We start from the raw sequence: 19,101 nt of genomic DNA, 5'->3' as shown, positions 1-19,101 counted from the left end.
TTGTGACCCATTAAGTCATGGAGGGCTGTCTGGAGTTTACAGTGTCCCAGCAGAATGCACTGTCCATCAGCATACTTGGTCCTGCTCCCAACTTGTTCAATCCTATCTCTTTTCCAGGGTTTCCTCTTTTCGCTTGGTTAAGGCTGGGGTTGTTACAAAGTTATTTCTGACATGAGTCACAGAATGACACAGATTCTGGAACAAGCTGAGGCACAGAGAGATTGCGAGCACAAGCACAGAGAAACTGAAAAGGGAAAGAGAGATTGATGAGGAGGACAGGCAGAAAACTACGTGTTAACACAGGGACAGAACTTTGAAGTGGAGAGCAGAGAGTTGTGATCATTTACAATGTCTGCCTGCAATGTGGGTTTGGTATTTCTGATCTGGTGCCAGGTTTTAAATCTTTCAGCAGCAGGGAATGAAGAATCTGCTGTTGACAATGAAAATCGTGGAAATGGAACTGTGTTCACTGTCCCCAGTAACAGACCGACCAGTCATTCACCAGGAGCTGGCTGGCAGACCAAGATTAAAGGAGCTACTTCACGTGGACAAGGAACTGCCTCAGGTGAGGAAGATCTGTCTGGATAATCCTCTCAGTAGTGTCATTTTTCCACAATTCCTGAGGAAGCTGTTCATCATGAATTATAGAGTCAGAGTCATACAGCTTGCAAACCACCTGCTCCCATATATGAAGTACCTTCTGTGAAAAAATGTTGTCCCTCAGATCCCTTTTAAATATTTTTCCCCTTGCCTTAAAAATATATCCCATAGTGGGTCGGCACGTTGGTTAGCACTGCTGCATCACGGCGCTGGAGACCCGGGTTCGATTCCCGCCTCAGGCATCTGTGTGGAGTTTGCACGTTTTCCCTGTGTCTGCGTGGGTTTCCTCCGTGTGCTCCGGTTTCCTCCCACAGTCCAAAAATGTGCAGGTTAGGTGAATTGGCCATGCTAAATTGCTGGTAGTATTAGGTGAAGGGGTAAATGTAGGGGAATGGGTATGGGCGCTTGCTCTTTGGAGGGTCGGTGTGGACTTGTTGGGTCGAAGGGCCTGCTTCCACACTGTAAGTAATCTAATAGTTTTAATTCTCCCACCCTTGGGAAAAGATCACCTTTTCTATAGCCCTCAATAAGGTCACCTCTCAAACTCCTATGCTCCAGTGAAAACAGTCTCAGCCTGTTCAGCCTCCCCTTATATCTCAAACCCTCCAGTCCGGGAAACATCCTGCTAAATATTTTCTGAACCCTCTCCTAATTTAATAATAACTTTCCTACAGCAGGGTGATCAGAACAGTGCACAGTATTTCAAAATTGGCCTCACCAATGTCCTGTACAATCTCAATGACTTCCATACTCCTGTACTCAATGGTCTGAGCAATGATGGCATGTGTGTTAACCACCTGAACCACCCTGTCTACCTAAAATGCAACTCTGAAAGAACTATGAACCTGAACCTCCACATCTCTCTGTTTGATGACACTGTTGAAGGTGCTATCACCAGCTGTATTAGTCCTGTTCTAGTCTGTTTATCCAAAATGCAATACATCATATTTATCCAAATTAAACTCTACCTGCCAACTCTCAGACAATTGGCCCAATTGATCGAGATCCTGTTGTAACATATCCAAGAATTATCCAGATATATCCAAGGTTACGACGGGAAGTGAGGAATGAGATTGCTACGCCTCTAGCAATGATCTTTGCATCCTCACTCTCCACAGGAGTAGTTCTGGCTGATTGGAGGGAAGCGAATGTTGTTCCTCTTTTCAAGAGAGGGAATAGAGAAATCCCTGGGAATTACAGACCAGTCAATGTTACATCTGTGCTAAGCAAGGTACTGGAAATGATTCTGAAAGATGGGATTTACGACCATTTGGAAAAACACAGTTTGATCAGAGGTAGTTAGCATGGCTTTGTGAGGGGCAGGTCATGCCTCACAAGCCTTATTGAATTCTTTGAGGATGTGACGAGACAAATTGACAAAGGTAGGACAGTGGATGTGGTGTATTTGGATTTCAGTAAGGCATTTAAAAAGGTTCCCCAGGGTATGCTCATTCAGAAAGTTAGGAGGCATGGGATACAGGGAAATCTGGCTGGTCGAAAGAAGACAGCGAATGGTAGTGGATGGAAAGTATTTCTGCCTGGAGGTCGGTGACCATTGGTGTCCCACGGGGATCTGTTCTTGAGCCTCTGCTCTTTGTAGTTTTAATAAATGACTTGGTTGAAGAAGTGAAGAAGGGTGGGTTAGTAAGTTTGCTGATGACACAACGGTCGGTGGTGTTATAGATAGTGTCGAGTGCTGTTGCAGATTACAACCAGACATTGACAGGATGCAGAGCTGGGCTGAGAAGTGGCAGATAGCGTTCAACCTGGATAAATACGAAGTGATTCAGTTTGGAAGGTGGAATTTGAATGTTGAATACAGGGTCAGATAGGATTCTTGTCAGTGTGGAGAAACAGAGGGATCTTGGGGACCACGTACATAGATCTCTCAAAGTTATCACCCAAGTTTAGATTAGATTTCCTACATTATGGAAACAGGCCCTTCAGCCCAACAAGCCTACATCGACCCTCCAAAGAGTAACCCACCCTGACCCATTTCCCTTTGACTAATGCACCTAACACTTTGGGCAATTTAGCATTTCCAATTCACCTAATCTGCACAGCTATTGGATTGTGGGAGGAAACCGGAGCACCCGGAGGAAACCCACACAGACACTTACTACCCAGAGAGTAGTAAGGGTATGGAATTCTTTGCCTAAACGGTAGTAGATGCGCCAACTTTAAATCATCTTTGGACAAGCATATGGACGTACATGGCATTGTGTAGGTTAGATGGGCTTCAGATTGGTATGACAGGGCGGCGCAACATCGAGGGCCGAAGGGCCTATACTGCGCTGTAATGTTCTATGTTCTATAAGATGCAAACTCCCCACAGAGAGTGGCCCAAGGCTGGAATTGTACTCAGGTTCCTGGCATTGTGAGGTGGCAGTGTTAAACACTGAGCCACCATGCCATCCCTAAGTTTATAGGAGAAAGTGAGGACTACAGACGCTGGAGAACAGAGTTGAAGAGTGTGGTGCTGGAAAAGCACAGCAGGTCAGGCAGCATCTGAGGAGCAGGAAAGGTGACATTCCTGACGTAGGACTTATGCTGGAGGCATTGACTCTCCATCTCCTCGGATGCTGCCTGACCGGCTGTGCTTTTCCAGCGCCACACTCTTCCACTCAAGTTGATCGGGTTGTTAAGAAGGTGCGTGGCATTTTGCCTTTCACTAACGGGGGATTGAGTTTAAGAGCCTTGAGGTTTTTGCTGCAGCTCGATAAAACCCAGGCTAGACCACTCTTGGAATATTGTGTCCAGTTCTGGTCACCTCATTATCGGAAAGATGTGGATGCTTTAGAGAGGATGCAGAAGAGATTTACCAGGATGCTGCCTGGACTGGATAGTATGTCTTATGAAGAAAGGTTGAGTGAGCTTGGCTTTTCACACTGGAGAGAAGGAAGACAAGTGACTTGATATATGTGTACAGGTATTGAGAGGCGTAGATGAAGTAGATACCAGAGACTTTTTCCACAGGGCAGAAATGGCCGTCACGATGGGTCATAATTTTAAGGTGATTGGAAGAAGGTATAGGAGAGGTGTCAGAGGTTCTTTACACAGAGAGTGGTGGGTGTGTGGAATACACTGCCAGCTGTGGTAGTAGAGTCAGAGACATTAGGGGCATTTAAGTGACTTCTGGACAAACACATGGACGGCAGTAAATTGAGGAGTGTGTCGGTTAGGTTGGTCTGAGATTACGATAAATGCTCGGCCCAACATTGGGGCTGAAGGGCCTGGACTGTACTGTTCTATGTGATGGCAGATAATCTTCTTCATTCTCAACTGTTCTACTAATTTTGGTGTCATCTGCAAACTTACTAAATGTGCCTCCCAAATTCTCAGCAGAATCATTTATCTAAATGATCAACAGAAGTGGACCCAGCACCGATCCCTGCAGAACACTGCTGGTCACAGGCCTTCAGTACAAAAAACCCTCCACTCTTAAATAAAAAGGTCAAGGAAGGAGCATTTTTGATAAAGGTGAGTATCACAGCAGTAATCAGAGATGAAATAATTGAAGGGTCACCCAGTGAGGCTTTGTGGGTGGAGCTAAGAAATAAGAAGGGGATGGTGGTGTTATTGGGGTCGTACTATAGGCCCCCAAATAGTCAGCGAGAATTAGAGGAACAAATCTGCAGGGAGACTTAGAGGAACAAATCTGCAGGGAGACTCCCAGGAGCAATAGGGTTGTCATAGTCGAGGATTTTAATTTTCCGAACATAGACTGGGACTGCCAAAGTGTGAAGGGCTTAGATCGGGTGGAATTTGTTAAGTACATTCAGGAAAGTTTCTTCAAGCACTATCTAAAGGTTCCCACTCAGGAAGGGGAAAAATGTGACCTACTCTTGGGAAATAGGGCAGGACAGGTGACCGAGGTGACAGCGGGGGAGCACTTTGGGAGCAGTGACAATAGTTCTATTAAATTTAAATAGTTATGGAGAGGGACAAAACTGGTCCACAGGTTCACGTACTAAACTGGGGGAAGGTGAACATTGATGGAATTAGACAGGAGCTGGCAGGGTTTGACTGGAGTAGTTTGTTTGTAGGCAAAGGGACCTCCGACAAGTGGGAAGCCTTTAAAAGTGAGATAGCTAGAGTTCAAGGTCTGTATGTTCCTGTGAGGGTGAAGGGCAGGGTTGGCAGGAACAGGGAACCCTGGATGACAAGAGATATTGAGGCTTTGATGAGGCGTGGTTCTGGTAGAGGCAGCTGGGATCAAGGGAATCCCTGGAGGTGTACAGTGAATACAGGAGTTCACTGAAGAAGGAAATCAGGAGGACAATAAGGGGGCATGAGATAGACTTGGAGAAGATTAGGGTGAATCAAAGAGGTTCTTTAAATATATTAAAGGAAAAAGAATATCTAGAGAGAGACAAGGGTCCCTCAAGGACCAAAGTAGACATGTATATGTGGAACAGCAGGAGATGGGCGAGGTCCTCTGTGATTACTGTGGAGAAAGACATGAAGACTTGGGAACTTGGGGAAGTAAGTGGTTATATCATGGGAACAGTCTATGTCACAGTAAAGAAGGCGTTGGATGTATTAGAATGTATGAAAATGGATAAACCTTCTGGTCCTGACCAGATATATCCAAGAACACTGCAAGAGGCTGGAGATGAAATTGCGGGAACCTTGGCTGATTTTTTGCATCATTGTTAGCCATGGGTGAGGTCTTGAGTGTTGTGCCCTTATTCAAGAAGGGGTACAAAGAAAAGCCTGGGAACTATAGAGCAGTAATCTTAACATTTGTGGTATGTAAGTCACTTGACAAAATTCTGGGGGAGAAGACATACATGCATTTGAAAAGACAGGGTTTGATTAGAAGTAGTCAGCATGGCTTTGTATGTGGGAGATCATGCCTCTCAAATTCGTTAGAGTTCTTTGATGAAGTGACCAGGAACGTTGACGAGGGCAGGGTGGTAGGTGTAGTCAATACGGATTTCAGTAATGCCTTTAATAAGTCATAGAGTCATAGTCATAGAGATATACAGCATGGAAACAGACTGTGGTCAAACCCTTCCATGCCGACCAGCTATCCCAACCCAATCTAGTCCCATTTGCCAGCACACGGGCCGTATCCCTCCAAACCCTTCCTATTCATATATCCATCCAAATGCCTCTTAAATGTTGCAATTGTACCAGCCTCCAACACTTCCTCATCCCATACACGTACCACCCTCTGTGAGAGAAGGTTACCCCTTAGGTCTCTTTTATATCTTTTCCCTCTCACCCTAAACCTATGCCATCTTTTCCCTCTCACCCTAAACCTATGCCGTCTAGTTCTGGACTCCCCGACCCCAGAGAAAAGACTTTGTCTATTTATCCTATCCATGCCCCTCATAATTTTGTAAACCTCTACAAGGTTACCCCTCAGCCTCCGATGCTCCAGGGAAAACAGCCCCAGCCTGTTCAGCCTCTCCCTATAGCTCAAATCTTCCAACCCACTGGCAACATCCTTGGAAATCTTTTCTGAACCCTTTCAACTTTCACAACAACTTTCCAATAGGAAGGAGACCAGAATTAGATTAGATGACTTTACAGATTACTTTACAGTGTTGAAACAGGCCCTTCGGCCCAACAAGTCCACACCGATCCGCTGAAGCGCACCCACCCAGACCTATTCCCCTACATTGACCCCTGAACCTAACACTACAGGCATTTTTAGCGTGGCCAATTCACCTAATCTGCACATTTTTGGAGTGTGGGAGGAAACCGGAGCACCCGGAGGAAACCCACGCAGACACGGGGAGAATGTGCAAACTCCACACAGTCAGTCGCCTGAGTCGGGAATTGAACCCGGGTCTCTGGCGCTGTGAGGCAGCAGTGCTAACCACTGTGCCACCGTGCAGCCCACCTGTGCCACCGTGCAGCCCACAGGTAGTCTGCTGTGAAACTCTCTCGGCCAGATTTTCCCTTTCATTGAAGATATGAATATCCCTTTGGATCCTCAATCACAAAATCGCTCTGTAACACATTCTACACACAGCATCACTGGGATCTCTCACATTGAGGATGACTCTCTTCCACTCTGAATGAGTTGCTAGGTGACTGTAAAGACCAATGCTGCTTATTGGGATGGATTCCTGAAACAGGGAACGTTTCCGGGTTGGAGGTACTTACAGAGATAGAGGCCGTGCACACTCATAGATGCTTCAGGCTGGGTGAAATCATTGACATATCTGATAGCAAGATAACTTTAAAATACAGATCTTTAGGCAAGACCAATTTGAAACCAATTTGATGTTGCTGGAGACAGCGCAGTTCAGATGGAAACCACATGGTGTTACCTAATGGATAGCAGGCACTTCAGCGACATGAAGCCTACTGACAATAAAATCATGGTTAACATGTCAAGTCTGAGTCTGAAATTTCCAGTAATGATGTAAGTACAGGGTGTAGGAAGATTTAAACAGCATGTGAATTGATGCAGTAATTAAACACAAACAAACACACTTGATGCTGAGACCTGGTTCGAAGTTAGCCAAAAGCTCGGATTTAAAACTGAGATTGGGAACTGTCTGAGATAATACCCGGGAAGGTATGGAGTGTGTGATCTGCTGTCAGGCGATGACATTGACCCCTGTGCTGAATGTAGACTCAGTTCCTGGAACTGTCTCCAGATTTTCTCCCAATCCTTTCGACAGGTTCCTTGGACTGAGATACTTAATGTTCGCAATCATCATAGAACATAGAACATAGAAGAATACAGCGCAGTACAGGCCCTTTGGCCCTCGATGTTGCACCGATCCAAGCCCACCTAACCTATACTAACCCACTATCCTCCATATACCTATCCAATGCCCGCTTAAATGCCCATAAAGAGGGAGAGTCCACCACTGCTACTGGCAGGGCATTCCATGAACTTACGACTCGCTGAGTGAAGAACCTACCCCTAACTTCAGTCCTATATCTACCCCCTCTTAATTTAAAGCTATGCCCCCTTGTAATACCCGACTCCATACGCGGGAAAAGGTTCACACTGTCAACCCTATCTAACCCGATAATCATCTTGTACACCTCAATCAAGTCACCCCTAAACCTTCTTTTCTCTAATGAAAACAGCCCCAAGTGTCTCAGTCTTTCCTCATACGATCTTCCTTCCATACCAGGCAACATCCTGGTAAACCTCCTCTGCACCCGTTCCAGTGCCTCCACATCCTTCCTATAGTATGGCGACCAAAACTGCACACAATACTCCAGATGCGGCCGCACCAGAGTCTTATACAACTGCATCATGACCTCAGGACTCCGGAACTCAAGTCCTCTACCAATAAAAGCCAGTACGCCATATGCCTTCCTCACCGCACTATTTACCTGGGTGGCAACTTTCAGAGATCTGTGTACATGGACACCAAGATCCCTCTGCTCTTCCACACTACCAAGTATCCGACCATTAGCCCAGTACCCCATCTTTTTGTTATTCTTCCCAAAGTGAATCACCTCACACTTAGCTACATTGAATTCCATTTGCCACCTTTCTGCCCAGCTCTGCAGCTTCTCTATATCCTGCTGTAACCTGCCACATCCTTCCTCACTGTCAACAACTCCTCCGACTTTTGTATCATCCGCAAACTTGCTCACCCAACCTTCTAACCCCTCTTCCAGGTCATTTATAAAAATGACAAACAGCAATGGTCCCAAAACAGATCCTTGCGGAACACCGCTAGTGACGGCACTCCATGAAGAAACTTTGCCATCAACTACTACCCTCTGTCTTCTTCCATCCAGCCAATTCCTAATCCAAACCTCCAACTCACCCTCAATGCCATATCTCCGTATTTTCTGCAGTAGCCTACCATGGGGAACCTTATCAAACGCCTTACTAAAATCCATATATACCACATCTACCGCTTTCCCCTCATCAACCTCCTTCGTCACCTTTTCAAAGAATTCAATAAGGTTTGTGAGGCACGACCTGCCCTTCACAAAACCATACTGACTATCCTTGATCACATTATTCCTATCCAGATGTGCATAAATCCTATCCCTTACAATTCTCTCTAAGACTTTGCCCACAACAGAAGTGAGACTCACCGGCCTATAGTTACTAGGGTTATCCCTACTCCCCTTTTTGAACAAGGGAACCACATTTGCTATCCTCCAGTCTTCTGGCACTACTCCTGTAGACAAAGAGGACATAAAAATCAAGGCCAATGGCTCTGCAATCTCCTCCCTTGCTTCCCAGAGAATCCTAGGATAAATTCCATCAGGCCCAGGGGACTTATCTATTTTCACCTTTTCCAGGATTTCCAACACCTCTTCTCTACATACCTCAAAGCCATCCATATTGCACGCAATATTCCAACAGTGGCCTAACCAATGTCCTGTACAGCCGCAACATGACCTCCCAGCTCCTGTACTCAATACTCTGACCAATAAAGGAAAGCATACCAAACGCCGCCTTCACTATCCTATCTACCTGCGACTCCACTTTCAAGGAGCTATGAAACTGCACTCCAAGGTCTCTTTGTTCAGCAACACGTTCTAGGACCTTACAATTAAGTGTATAAGTCCTGCTAAGATTTGCTTTCCCAAAATGCAGCACCTCGCATTTAACTGAATTAAACTCCATCTGCCACTTCTCAGCCCATTGGCCCATCTGGTCCAGACCCTGTTGTAATCTGAGGTAACCTTCTTCGCTGTCCACTACACCTTCAATTTTGGTGTCATCTGCAAACTAACAAACTGTACCTCTTATGCTCGCATCCAAACCATTTATGTAAATGACAAAAAGTAATGGACCCAGCACCGATCCTTGTGGCACTCCAGTGGTCACAGGCCTCCAGTCTGAAAATCATCCCTCCACCACCACCCTCTGTCTTCTACCTTTGAACCAGTTCTGTATCCAAATGGCTAGTTCTCCCTGTATTCCATGAGATCTAACTTTGCTAACCAGTCTCCCATGGGGAACCTTGTCGAACGCCTTACTGAAGTCCATATAAATCACATCTACTGCTCTGCCCTCATCAATCCTCTTTGTTACTTCCTCAAAAAAACTCAATCAAGTTTGTGAGGCATGATTTCCCACGCACAAAGCCATATTGACTATCCCAAAACAGTCCTTGCCTTTCCAAATACATGTACATCCTTTCCCTCAGGATTTCCTCCAACAACCTGTCCACCACTGACGTCAGGCTCACCGGTTTATAGTTCCCTGGCTTGTCCTTACCACCCTTCTTAAACAGTGCCACCACGTTAGCCAACCTCCAGTCTTCTGGCACCTCACCTGTGACTATCGATGATACAAATATCTCAGCAAGAGGCATAGCAATCACTTCTCTCGCTTCCCACAGAATTCTAGGGTACACTTGATCAGGTCCTGGGGAGTTATCCACTTTTATGCGTTTCAAGACACCCAGCACTTCCTCCTCAGTAATATGGACATTTTTCAAGATGTCACCATCTATTTCCCTACATTCTATATTTTCCATATCCTTTTCCACAGTAAATACTGATTCAAAATACTAGTTTAGTATATCCCTCATTTTCTGCGGCTCCACACAAAGGCTGCCTTGCTGATTTTTGAGGGGCCCTATTTTCTCCCTAGTTACCCTTTTGTCCTTAATGTATTGTAAAAACCCTACTTTATTTTCCAAAGCTATCTCATGTCCCCTTTTTGCCCTCCTGATTTCCCTCTGAAGTATACTCCTACTGCCTTTATACTCTTCTAAGGATTCACTCGATCTATCCTATCTATACCTTACATAAACTTCCTTCTTTTCCTTAACCAAACCCTCAATTTCTTTAGTCATCCAGCATTCCCAATACCTACCAGCCTTCTCTTTCACCCTGACAGGAATATACTTTCTCTGGATTCTTGTTATTTCTGAAGGCTTCCCATTTTCCAGCCGTCCCTTTACCTGCGAACATCTGCCCTCAATCAGCTTTTGAAAGTTCTTGCCTAATACCGTCAAAATTGGCCTTTCTCCAATTTAGAACTTCAACTTTTAGATCTGGTCTATCCTTTTCCATCACTATTTTAAATCTAATAGAATTATGGTCGCTGGCCCCAAAGTGCTCCCCCACTGACACCTCAGTCACCTGCCCTGCCTTATTTCCCAAAAGTAGGTCAAGTTTTGCACCTTCTCTTGTAGGTACATCCACATACTGAATCAGAAAATCTTCTTGTACACACTTAACAAAATCATCTTCATCTAAACCCTTAACACTATGGCAGTCCCAGTCTATGTTTGGGAAGTTAAAATCCCCTACCATAACTACCCAAGTATTCTTACAGATTTTAAAATCCCACAACACCAAGTTATAGTCCAACAGGTTTAATTAGAAGCGCACTAGCTTTCAGAGCGCTGCTCCTTCATCAGGTGGTTGTGGAGGACACAGTTGTAAGGCACCTGATGAAGGAACGTCACTCTGAAAGCTAGTGTGCTTCTAATTAAACCTGTTGGACTATAACTTGGTGTTGTGGAATTTTAACTTTGTACACCCCAGTCCAACACCAGCATCTCCAAATCATTCTTACAGATAGCTGAGATCTCCTTACAAGTTTGATAAGGTTGCACATGGTGGGATGCTCTGGAAGGTTAGATCACATGGAATCCCAGGGGAGCTGGCAAACCAAACAAAGAAAATTTCAGCACAGCAACAGGCCCTTCGGCCCTCCAAGCCTGCACCGATCCAGATCCTCTATCTAAACCTGTCACCTATTTTCTAAGGATCTGTATCTATCTACTCCCTGTCCATTCATGTATCTGTCCAGACACATCTTAAATGATGCTCGCGTTCCCGCTTCGACCACCTCCGCTAGCAATGTGTTCCAGACCCCCACCACCCTCTGTGTAAAGAACTTTCCATGCATATCTCCTCGAGACCTTCCCCTCTAACTTTGAACTCGTGACCCCGAGTAACTGAGTCCTCCATTCTGGGAAAAAGCTTCTTGCTATCCACCCTGTCGATACCCCTCATGATCTTATAGGCCTCAATCAGGTCCTCCCCTCAACCTCAATCTTTCTAGTGAAAATAATCCTAAACTACTCAACCTCTCTTCTTAGCTCGCGCCCTCCATACCAGGCAACATCCTGGTGAACCTCCTCTGCACCCTCTCCAAAGCATCCACATCCTTTTGGTAATGTGGCGACCAGAACTGTACACAGTATTCCAAATGTGGACAAACCAAAGTCTTGTACAACTATAACATGACCTGTCAACTCTTGTACTCAATCCTCCGTACGATGAAGGAAAGCATGCTGTATGCCTTCTTGACCACTCTATGGACCTGCGTTGCCACTTTCAGGGAACAATGGATCTGAACACACAGATCTCTCTGGACATCAATTTTCACCAGGGCTTTTCCATTTACTGTATAGTTTGCTCTTGAATTGGCTCTACCAAAATGCATCACCTCGCATTTGCCTGGATTGAACTCCACCTGCCATTTCTCTGCCCAACTCTCTAATCTATCGATATTCTACTGTATTCTCTAACAGTCACCTTCACTATCTGCTACTCCACCAATCTTAGTGTCATCTGCAAACTTGCTAATCAGACCACCTATAGCTTCCTCCAAATCATTTATGGTGTAGCTGTGTAGAGTGTGCACCATCAGCCTCTACAGATAACTCCGCAGAGCAATTCGCAAGGGCAATAGAAGGATACCACAGAGATGGCTCAGATCGTGGGGCACCATGTTACAGAGGAGTTCCGATGTCGAGTTCCAGACGGACTGGGGTCAGCTTGTACAGACTTCCACGGCATATCTGAGCTGCCTCGAGTGTGTGTGAGGTATCGGGGCTGAAAGCCTTGTCTATCAGGCTCTGAAAGGCTCCGGTCGCCAACTGGAGGTGGACTGACATCCTCGTGGCCAACTGTACCAGCATCATCCATCCCACTCCTCTCCCATCCAATGCGGCCCTGACTCTGGTGAGCCCTGCATCCCGAGCTCTCTGCTCCCTTGGCCAGCACAAACCATGCTCAAGGAGGAAAGTGCTGTTGAGTAGCAGCTCCCTGTTAGAAGCAACACTCCCTCAGACAGACAGCTTTGGCATAAGTTGACCATAGCTCAGACAGTGATCAGGTCCAGATAAAAGTCAGCATTCTTGGAAGAAGACCCGAGGCTGGGACCACTCTACAGTCGTAACAGAGGCCACACTCCCAACAGAACAAATAGATCATCAGGGTGCACCATCTTGGAGGAGGTTCAGAGTAAAGCTCTCGCTGCCAGGTCTGAAAGTGGAAAGGCACTACCTGATGCAAAGGCACACCAATGCCTGACCACCCTCCTCAAGCTGGAGACTCCAAACCACAGCAATGACCCAATGTTACCCATTGACTCAGAAAAACTCAACAAGCTTTTCCCAGATGGCAGTGACAAAGCCAGGAAGGGACCAAAGTAACCAGTTGGTACCACAAAATGGTGGCCACCAGCTGGTTTATGACCAGCCTGTAGGACAACATTTGGAGCAGTCCCGTACAGTGTGTTGGGGGAGCAGTCACCTTGCGTTCCAATTTGTGCCAATTCACCAGCCAGGATTCTTCAGCAGGGCAAAGATGGACTCTCGGGTAGAGAAAGTGAGTGGTACCCAGGTGAAGCACTGGAGTCCCTCTGACAAATGGTCCATCTGACATGGACCAACCTGAAATCCCAAACACTTGTTCTACTTGATCCTTTCGGAGGTGCCACAGAGTAGACCTCCTGGCACTTGTGCATCCTCCACAGGTCAGCTAGGTCTCTGACCATGTGGAACACAGCTGATGGTGTATATTGAAAGAACTATCTCCAGCCCCAGCACGCGCAGAGCCAAACCCCACATTCACTTTATGGAAGAGGCGCAGCAATGGCTCCACACAGAGTAAAGCTGGTCAGACTGGCGGAAGCCCTGACGCACTCCTCTCCCAGGGTGTACAGGCTCTGTCAGGGGCCCGTTAACCTTCACTAGGCACTCCGCAGATTCAGGGGACAAAGTACGTCCTGAGCCCAAATATTCACAGAATCCCGAGCAGATATTCACTTTCCACCCTGTTGAACACCTTTCCTGATCAAGGGAGAGAAAGGTGCTCGACAGGCCAGCCCTCTGGGAATAATGGATCATATCCTGGACAAGGTAGATGTTGTGGATGCTCCGGTCCAGAACAGGATAGGACTAGTCTTGGTGGATCATGTAGTACAGCACAGTGCCAAAGGGAGTCAAAAGGACCTGAGCAACGATTTTGTAGGCCGTGCTGAGGAAGGAGACCAGACACCAATTCTTGAACAAACAGAGACCCCCTTCTTAGGCAATAGAGTGATGATGGCACTGCACCAAGAAAGGGACATCTCTCCAGTCACAATATATTCCTCCAGGACCCACACATAGCTCTCCCCTGACATCCCAGAAAACCTGAAGAACACCATGGAAAGACCAGCGAGGGCACTGTTCAGCTCCTCCAAGTTCAGAGCCTCTCAGTACCCTTGGGGCTGACCTGCAGCAGGTCCTCCCACACAACTTTGAGAGCTTCCTCACCGGACAGACCCTCACTTGGGTTCTGATGGTCTCCGGATGCAAGATGAGGGACCCATTGTCAGCTGACAGCACAAGGGAACTGCTGGCAGACTGCGTGCTTTTAACCCAGTGATTAAATGGGGGAGCCGCAGTCAAAGGAACTGGACACGCGATCGCATGTACACACCCTGGGAGCCAATAACATGCAGATCCCGGAGAAAGGCCTTCTTTTATTTGTATGCATCTGCATGGTGAGGTCCACATCAGCCTGACCGAGACTTGACCCCACGTTGAGCATCTCCTTCTCCAACCGCTCAATCCTGGATTTTCGCCACTTCCTCAACCCCCATGCATACTCCTGACAGAGGACATGGACATGAGTCTTACCCATATCCTACCACAGCCTCCTCCTCTAGCCAGTCCAGAAGTGACAAAACGAGTCCGCGAACCACTCATCATCCAGCAGCAGGTTGTTAAGGTACCAGTACACTGACCATGCCCTGGCACTGAATGGAACAAGCTCCGCCCATACCAGGTTGTGATTGGTACCTGACATATGGAGGCTTTTGGAACAAAAGCTGCTGTACGCCCTGGAAATGTAAAGGCGGTCAATTCCAGATGCAATAACCCCAGGCCTCATAAAGAGGAAGGCAATGGAATAGGGGTGGAGATTTCACCAGACGTCTAACAAGTCAAAGAGCCAAGTCCCTCAACATCCTCATCGATGCTGAACTGTTTTGTGTACCGCCATAGTCCTGCCTCTCGAGGGTGCAATTGAAATGCACTCCAGGAAGGTTGAGCTTGCCCTCACTGATGGAGCTAAGAGGAGACATTTTCTCCAAAAAGCAGGTCTACTCAGGTCCCATCCAAGGTTCACACAGTGAAGTACCGTGCCTTCAAAACAAATTGTGAGTTGGAGCATACGGCCAAGTGCCTGCTCCTTGACCCTCAAGATCTCTGCTCAAAGGAAGGGGCCAACAGGTAGCCACCCCACCAGAATTTGAGGCTAGGTGACCCATGACAACCCTTCCCCTTCAGTCTAGAAGCCAAGTACCTTCATCTCCTGAAATGGTATTCCCATTACCTGAGGGGCCTTCCCGCTGCCATTGACTTTTGATGTCTTCATGACTGTAGTACAGGTCACCACAATCAGTTAAAACAATGAAAACCACTGATTGAGCGGACAGAGGGGCTGTTTATTCTACCTCCACTCCCTGAGAATGCCACAAGAGAATCCCTGGCACTGTTGCTTCATGTTCTTGTCCATTTCTGGTCCACCAATAGCTGCCGAGCAAACATGACTTGAAGCAGTAGAGAATTCTACTGGTCCACAGGCAACTGGACTCTGTCTCAGTGACACAGTGCCACTTGTAAAAAGTTCTGGAGTTCCCCAATTGGGATGAGGGATCCTCATCAGCGAGCACTACCTCTCTCTCCACTGAGGTATGCCCAGTCCTCCTCCAGGTCATCACCTATAACCCCTGACCCATCCCCTGCATTGACTGCGAGGGATAGATGGTCCAGGGTTACCAGGTGGACACACCGCTGGCTCGACCCCACCCTCAGGGTTGGCAGCAATCCTCCATGTCTATGATTAAGATCCCCAGGAAGAGCAGGGGTGCCTAGCATAAAGGACTGGGAGGGAACGAAGAGCCCGTTTCCTACATGACTACCATCCAGGATGGCCTCAGGACAGCAATCGACATTACAGTCCCCAGTCAGCACAGCAGCACCTCGAGGCCCTCCAGATCTTGTGGCATGGGCAAGACCTTAGCAGCCATATTCCCCACAGCCTCTGTAGTGCCTGATCGAATGTCCTCCTCCCTGAGAGAGAGAGAAAGAGACAGATAGACAGAGACAGATAGAGGGCCTCAGCTTCTGAGGTGCCTGGTCCAATGTCCTTCTCCCCAAGAAACACAGAGAGAGAGAGAGAGAGACAGATAGAGAGAGACAGATTGGAGGCACAGCCTCTGAGGGGCCTAGTCCAATGTCCTCCTCCCCGAAAGAGACAGAGAGAGACCAGAGAGAGAGAAAGAGAGAGAGAGAGAGAAAGAGAGATCAACGCCAAGAGGTGGCACCTTTTCCCAGGAGAATGAGGGGAATAAGAGACACTATCATCTTTCCACTGCCTTGCTATCATCCCTCTCCTTCAATCTTCCTCCCTTTCTTCTTTTCTTTCAGAGGGCTAGGGAAAACCAGGGACACCACTTGTTTACCCGTCTGTTTATCATCAATAGGCAGCCAGGCCAGGTTCCAAAACCCACCTTTCTCGATGGTTCCAGAGTGACTATCTTCCAGAAGGGGACTCACACCAAGCTGGGGGATGAACATCTCAGGACCACCTAGGAAATCTTTCTGGGATGTAGCCCCCAAATGCTGGCTTTTCTTCCCCTTCGCCTGTCACTCCACTGGCATCCTGGTCTGAGGTAGCTCCCTCCTGTGGCCGCTGAGGGGTTCTTGTGAGGAGACGGGGTCAATGCCAGCACCAGCCACGGCCACTCGGGTGTTGCGAGGAGCCTTGGAGCTAGGGCAGTTCCTCTGAGGTGCCCTCCCCTCTTTACAGGAAGGGTACTGCACACCCTTCACCAAACAGAATATCTTTGTGCTCCCCTGGAAACACACCACCCAAGACTCCTTCCTGGACCAGGCAGACCAAATCCTGTCATCGGAACGAGAAGATGTATCTCACCATCTCCTCCGCTGTTGCGGCACCACACCTGACCTCACCTCTCCTTGCTGGCAGAGGTGGGAAGTGAAGGCCCTCAGATGGTACAAAGAGCGGGATGCTCAATAAAATTATCCTCTGAGCAACTACTTTCAGTAGGGTGACAGTGTTATGACTTGGGGTTCAACCCCTCCTGCTAATTTAAACCAGCAACACAGAAATGATTTAACCTAGGCTGTAATCTGTGAATATTTGTAAGGGCAAGAACTATACCAAAGGTCATTATTTAAAGTAAAGATTAACAACTTCTTTTTTAATTGCAGCAGATAGTAATTAACTAACAATTATTTACAACTCCTTTCTCTAACCTATCTTTTACTTTCTCTTTTATAATACTAGTCTGATAAAACCCCCGATTAATATTTACCAAAAAATTCAAATTTCAAAACCAGCCCACTGTCGAATCTTCTGTTTGTATCTTCCCTGTCTTTTCTTCATCTCAGCGGTTTGTGTTTCACAGGTCATTGATAGAAAAAGGTACCTTTCAAGAGCTATTCTCTGGGCAGTCTGCAGATTTTGGTAGCTTGGCAGTTCTCCCCCAGCTGTTCAATTTTCCCGGTCTTATGCCCAAAACATTGGATTGTTTCATTGGTTTTAATATTGTCAAAATGCCAAATTCATACTTGATTGGAGTTCAGAGGGTGAGATAGAGTGGACAATGAGAGATGGTGATGGCTAGCACGAGGAGATGCAACTTTAAATTGTGGGGTGATAGATAAAGGACTGGTGTCAGAGGTCATTTCTTCATTGGATCGGCATATGGACAAGAATGGAATAGTGTAAGATAGACAGGCTTCAGATTGGTTCCACAGGTCATTGTAACATTGAGGACCGAAGGTCCTGTACTGTGCTGTAATGTTCTATGTTCTATCATTTAAACTGATTAGCTGAATTTGAATTTGTTTTGGTCTCATAGCAAACCAGGTACTGCCAGCTGCTGGCCCAAATGTTACATTGTCAATTTTCCAGTACTCTGTGTGCATGCTAAGTCCATCAACTCTCTTAAAGGTACTGTACCACTTACACTTCCATAACACCTCCTCCCTTAAGAAAAAATGAACCATCATAATGAAAAGATGGCTTCATTTTTTTCCTATTCTTTAAACACATTACCATAACATGCAGATAACTTTAATCTAAGTTCGCCTTAACTCCTTCTTGTACACCTATAAATATAAATCTCATCTAAACCTTATCAGTTAAATTCACGATAACACATCTGCGAATACATTCTCACAACCAACACCATGTAGGATTTTAAAAGTAAAAGTCTGTAATGTAAGACTCCAACAGAATAGTCTCATAGTCTTTAAATCGTTCTAAGAATTTCAGAGGATCCATGTACACAACCGTCTCTGACACATTGTTCATCACATAAACATTAAAATGCTGTAAGGCCAGTACCAAACTCAATAGTTCTGTTCCGATCGTGGAGTATTACCTCTGGTGGTTGTTGAGTTTTTGAAAAGTAACCAACTGGCAGTTCAATCCCATCTTCACCTTCCTGTAGCGGTATAGCTCCAGCTCCTGTGTCATTGGCATCAATGGTGACTTTAAAAGGTTTCGAAAAGTTTGGTGTAGCTAAAACTGGTTTGGTGGTTAAAACGGCTTTCAAATGTTGGAATGCCTCCTGGCATTGTTCTCTCCACCGAAACTTTGTGTTCTTCTTCAGTAAATCAGTTAATGGTACCACTACACTGCTGAAGTTTGTAACAAACTTCCAGTAGAATCCGCTGAGTCCTCAGAATTGCAGCAGCTCTTTCTTTGAGGTTGGTCATGGAAGTTCGTCGATGGCCTTCATCTTTACATTCCGTGGGGTCAACATTCCATGACCTATGTTATATCCCAAGAATATCACCTCTGCTTTCGCAAATTCAGTTTTCTTTAAGTTAATTACCGGTTTTGCTTCTCGTAGTTGTTCAAAGAGATCTACCAATTGTACCCCACGTGATCTTTCCAGGACTTACTAATGATCACTATATCATCCAAATAGACTGCACAGTTTGTTAAGCCAGCCACAACTCTGTTCATGAGTCATTGGAATGTGGCAAACGCGTTCTTCATTCCAAAGGGCATCACTTTAAATTGATATAGTCCCATTTGGGGTTATAAACACAGAAATTTCTTTTGCCATCTCTGATAAAGGTACCTGCTCGTAACTACGCATTAAGTCCAAATTAATGATATAACTAGCTTATCTGACTCTCTTAATATAGTCCTCCAATCTAGGAATTGGATATGATTAGATTCCCCAGATTAGATTCCCTGTAGAGTGGAAACAGGCTGTTTGGCCCACCATGTCTACACTGACTGTCCTAAGCCTAACCCACCCAGACCCAT

At 46.3% G+C, this 19,101-nt stretch overlaps 1 protein-coding gene across 1 annotated transcript in view; it reads left to right on the top strand.

Moving 5' to 3' along the window:
• Positions 1-236: 236 nt before the first annotated feature.
• Positions 237-19,101, top strand: part of LOC148152298 (disintegrin and metalloproteinase domain-containing protein 12-like) — a 657,223-nt gene continuing 638,358 nt past the window's right edge. The window contains exon 1 of the mRNA XM_087986062.1: positions 237-565. Within this exon, the coding sequence (XP_087842188.1) occupies positions 349-565 (217 nt within the window). The 5' untranslated portion in view covers positions 237-348. The remainder of the gene's footprint in view (positions 566-19,101) is intronic.

The sequence above is a fragment of the Chiloscyllium plagiosum genome, unplaced genomic scaffold, assembly GCF_037043375.1.
Source record: "Chiloscyllium plagiosum isolate Xiang-an unplaced genomic scaffold, Cpla_swu_hap1 HiC_scaffold_1, whole genome shotgun sequence".
NCBI classification, from domain to species: domain Eukaryota; kingdom Metazoa; phylum Chordata; class Chondrichthyes; order Orectolobiformes; family Hemiscylliidae; genus Chiloscyllium; species Chiloscyllium plagiosum.
The sequence above is the reverse complement of the archived record's forward strand: the minus strand, read 5'-3'. Positions and strand labels throughout refer to the sequence as shown.